The following is a 4846-nucleotide window of genomic DNA, read 5'->3' on the forward strand; positions in this document are numbered from 1 at the left end:
CTTTTTGGTAAAATCTTTGTAGAGAGAAACCTTATAGACTTGTCCTTGACTACCCATAATAATTTTGTTTCCCTCACATAAACTAACCCTAAATTTTATGATTTTGTTGTAATTTATATATTATATTTTAAATATAATAAAATAAAACTAATATACTTAACCCAAAAAGGATAAAGTAACGAAAAAAATTATTGAGTTTGAATATTTACAACAACTCAAAGGCCACTCTCCATTTTTTTTGTTGGATAGTGAAGCATCGAGGCAATTAAGAAAACTATAGTAGGCATAATAAATTAGTTTAATAAAATTATAATATTTGAGGCACAAAGAAAAAATCAAACGTAGACCTTTGGGGAAGGTGTTAAGATACCAAGTAATTGGATTAGTTATGACTTTTTCTCCAAAAATAGGGACTTGAGGCGTTTGGCAAATTTAATTATGATTTCTTTTAACTTGACTTGGTAAGTCAAGCAATTGTGTGATATTATATTTTAATGATTAGTAATTCTTTTTGAATTTACCATGATAATTTATTTATTTATATTTATATATTATAAATTTATTATTAACCTTAGATAATAATACATTTATATTATTTATTTTTAAAAATTGTATGATATTTTTTACTTTATCTTGAATCATATTAGTTGGTTCAAAATATCGACTCAATTTTGAAAATCAATCTTGAAAATATATCTAATCCGAAACACATTTATCTTCATTATAGATTACAAAAATCTCAATCTAAAGATAACACTTTCCATCCCCTCCATGATATAAGATATTTACTTAATATCAATGGAAAATATCTATCTATTAAAATTATTATTTTAAATAAACCACTAATGCATTGACACGTGGACTACTTTCTCAGTGGAAATCTTAAGATCACACTTATCCTGCATGAGAGACGTGTTTTTTATTTCTTAGTTAATATCAATGAAAAAATGTGTGTCAAAAGTATTATTTTAAATGAACCACTTACGCCTTGACACGTGGAATGATTTCTCAGTGGAAATAACCGTCCAACTTGACACGTGGACAGTTCGAAACTGAGTCGGTTTCGTCTTGACACGTGGAATACCTGCTGAGTGGAAAAGTTCGTGCGGGCTTCCTCCAATTTCCCGAATATTCAAGCTAAGCCGCCCCAGTTGGCGTTGGGAGCCTTCCGGTTTTTCTGAACATTGACTTCGTTCGAAACATCTCTGAGATTCGCGTGTGAAAGACGCGGAGCATCTCGCTACTAGAGGTTTCCAGTCCGCCCATCCATATTTGCACTGTAGCAGGGCGGCGCGCGACGGCGAGGGCGGCACGCGACGGCGCGGGCGACGTACGCGCCGTCGGCCAAGGAGTTGGCGAAGAAGGCGTTGGCGGTGGCGGCGTCGGTGAAGGTGGCGGCGACGGCGACGCCGGTGACGGCGAATTCGGCGAGGGCGGCGAAGTCGACGGCGGCGGCGGCCAATTCCATAAAATTCAAGACCTGCAGTTCCACGAGTTGGCAGCCCAGAGTGGTGAGATCCACGAGAGTGATGAGAACCAGGCAGATGCCGAGAGTGATGACGGGCAGCAGAGGCTACGGGGACAATCAGTGGGCGGTGAAAGGCCGCGAATGTGGCACAGCACAAATTTCCTTTTTGTGTCTTTCAGGAACTCTGGAACCCTGGAACATATGGAATTTCCGAAACTTACTCTACGCTTATTTTTGTCTTCCAGAATTCCTGAAAGACACAAAAAAGAAAGCATATGTCCCTCAAACAATTTCCTTTGATGAACAAGATGAAGATCAAGCGAGATGATATGGCTTTCCCCACTGCGACCCTCAGCGTGGAGTACAAAATGAGGGCCTTGGAAGCTATGTTTGGACGTTTCTGCATTCTAGAAGTATTGAGAACTCTGGGTGGGCATCTGCACATCACTTCTAAAATGCAGAAACCGTCCAAACATAGCATCCAAGCAAGGGTCTTTCCATCGCAAGGAAAATTGGGGCCATCGGTGGTGAATCTGAAGAATTCGAAGCGTATAGGGAGGCAACTTCAGGCTTGCAGAATCCGTCTGAGGATGAAGGGGACACAGGCTAAGAAGCGCAATCTCTCCATAACGGTTTTGAACACTCAAGGTTTGATGAAATGACTGCTGCTCAGAACAATGTTGAAGGCTAGTTATGCAATTTTTATTTTACATGTTTGGTAGATATATAGTAATAATAAGTGTCCTTTCGCAGTTGTATAAGGACAATTTATTTAGAATAGCTGAATATGGGCCGAGTGTAAATTGAATCAATCCATGTTGGAAATTTTGGATTTTTTTGAATAATGTAGTAAAAGCTATGGATAATGATGTAGAAAGTTCTGAACTTCAAACCAGGAAATTTTAATATTCAAATCCATATCATTTTTATCCTCTATTCTAATAAACAATATTCTCACCATTTAGAAATCTAATTACCTCTTTTATATTAATGTTTCATGTTTCTTACCACATTTGCACTGTAATAAATTTTTTGAATGCAATTCATTGGTATGCAGGGTATTTTGACATGTGCTTTGAAAAGCTTTCATGGCAGCTACATAATAGGCTTGCACAACGAAAATTAGTTCGATTTAGAGTAAAATCTGTCCACGGATGAATTTGCAAAGTTCTTCAAGAGGAAACATATATGGTCTGCCAGAAAATGAGGTATACATACAACTGAGCAAAGATGTACTAGATTCCTCAGAAGCACTATCAACACCATTGACATTGTATCCAACATCAGCAACATTTGCCTGCTCTTCCTCGTCCTCATTTGAAGCTTCTGCGAATTAACTTTATATGCAAAATGCTCCCTGCACAGGTCAGTTGTTATGATACTATAACAACTAGATGGTAAGAAGATTGTTTATGCACAGGTCAGTTATTATAATACTAAAAGGCAGTTAGATGGTAATCCATCTAAAACGCGAAGGTGCAAGCTATTTACTCTACTGACCCATCTAAAACGCGTGGAAACGTGACCCTTGAAAGAGTGTGGTTGATTCTCTTGCTTGTTCAGTGGGTTTATACATCTTTCAGCGGTTTAATGTTCTCCAGTTGTATGAAAGTGAAAGTAATGAAAAATGTTGATGGTGAAACTTGAAGCATAACGGTCACTGAAAAACAACTAAAGTAGAAAACATGGCAATGTACAAGTTTGTGGTAGGTAAGCAACAGTCCCATTGTTTATTTTGTCTCTGCCGACCCGGTACCGCATCATTAAAAGATAAAATCCAGTTAAGCAGGTTCCGCAGCAAAAAATTATGACAAGCCATTAATGCTTTATAGTACGCCCTTTTATTTGGTCTCTGCCGACCCGGTACCGCATCATTAAAAGATAAAAATCCAGTTAGGCAGGTTCCGCAGCAAAAAATTATGACAAGCCATTAATGCTTTATAGTACGCCCTTTTATGTATGACCATAGCCATTTCATGCCATGGTTACGGCATCTGCACATCACTGGTTTCGTGCAATGGGTTGGTACGGTATATTGGTTGCCATCACAAACCCATTTAGCAAGCATTCGCGAATTACAAGTAGGCCGATCTTGGCCAACAAGCAACTTACTTCACGGATAAATCTCTTCGAATTGAAAAGGTGCTTCGCTAGGTTTTGTAAATGAACATGAGTTATTTTATTGCTTTAAAAGTAATAAAAATTATTTAGAATATCTTTATTACGATAACCTAAACTTGACCGTAATCAAATATTCTCATATAAATACTCCTGAAAGAAAAATATAGTTTCTTTTCCGCTTGTAAAAAAATTGGTTAATAATAATTTGTTTACATTCTAATCAATTTTTTTTAATATTACATTCGGGCTAAAAAAATTAAATAAAAAAATATTGATTTTTTAAATTAATAATAATGTGTTAAAAGGGATTGTATAAATAAGTTAAAAGACATCATATAAATATAGGTTTGACATGATTCTTTGCCGGTGGAAATATCAAGAAGATATTGATTTTAGAATTTTTTTATTTAATAATATATATTTATATAAGGGAGTTGACAATTTGGTTGGTTTCATAAATATGAGATCTTTTGGTTGGTTTTATAAATATGGGATACATGTGTGATAGCATTATAATTTTTTAGGTAAGTTTTCATGATCTCCCATATGAAACTAAAAATTGATTATATATTTACATTTACTTTATATTTTCATTAATTTATATTCATATTTCTGAGTTACTAATATATAAGGTTGGTTTTTTTCGTACTAAAAAACGATACTGTATAGTATTTTGATTTACATATAAATAATGTCCATAAATATTATAAAATGAATGAAAATGTTAATATGAACATGAAATATTAGGTTTAGGGTAATATTGCAATTTGCATAAAATAATTAAAACAATTTTTTAAAATATTAAATAAAGTATCAAAATTAAAAAGAAAAAACTGTGATTATTATAAAAGAAAAATAAATAAAAATTTAAAAATATGGTAGGTAATTATTGTAAAATTATAATTGGAATAAAATATTATAATTGGTAATATTGTGGAGTTTTGTTTTCTATTTTTAGATTACATTTAATGTTATAAGTTTATTTTTAATAATTTTATTTATGTCTATAAGTATATTAATATTGAAAAAAAAGTTGTTAGATATAAGTGTATTTATATTGAATAAGGGTGTGAGAATTTTTTTTTATATATATAAATATTAAGTGTATATTTAAGATTTAATTAAAAATAATTATCTTTATCCTTACAATTTAATGAAAGTATCTGATTAACTTTATTAAATTATTTGTGTTTTATAAATTAGGATCTCTAATGATTTACTTATTAAAAGGTTAGTTTTTTTTCCACGTAGTTGATT

General features: G+C 33.3%; 1 protein-coding gene across 1 annotated transcript; it reads left to right on the forward strand.

Annotated features, from left to right (window-relative positions):
• Positions 1 to 1226: 1226 nt before the first annotated feature.
• On the forward strand, positions 1227 to 3183 carry LOC149196967 (uncharacterized). Its single transcript, XM_089403812.1, has 2 exons — positions 1227 to 2116; positions 2526 to 3183. The coding sequence occupies exons 1-2, from the start codon at positions 1744 to 1746 to the stop codon at positions 2624 to 2626; spliced, it is 474 nt and encodes a 157-aa protein (XP_089259938.1). The 5' UTR covers positions 1227 to 1743; the 3' UTR covers positions 2627 to 3183.
• Positions 3184 to 4846: the final 1663 nt, after the last annotated feature.

The sequence above is a fragment of the Pinus tabuliformis genome, chromosome 2_2, assembly GCF_031772625.1.
Source record: "Pinus tabuliformis cultivar Carrire ecotype Pingquan chromosome 2_2, CPIR1, whole genome shotgun sequence".
NCBI classification, from domain to species: Eukaryota; Viridiplantae; Streptophyta; class Pinopsida; order Pinales; family Pinaceae; genus Pinus; species Pinus tabuliformis.

Bases quoted from the DNA above. Each gene is read 5' to 3' on its own strand.
- LOC149196967 (XM_089403812.1), top strand. From the start codon at position 1,744: ATGTCCCTCAAACAATTTCCTTTGATGAACAAGATGAAGATCAAGCGA. The intron at 2,117-2,525 runs GTTTGATGAAAT...ATTGGTATGCAG, and splicing joins AACGGTTTTGAACACTCAAG to GGTATTTTGACATGTGCTTT.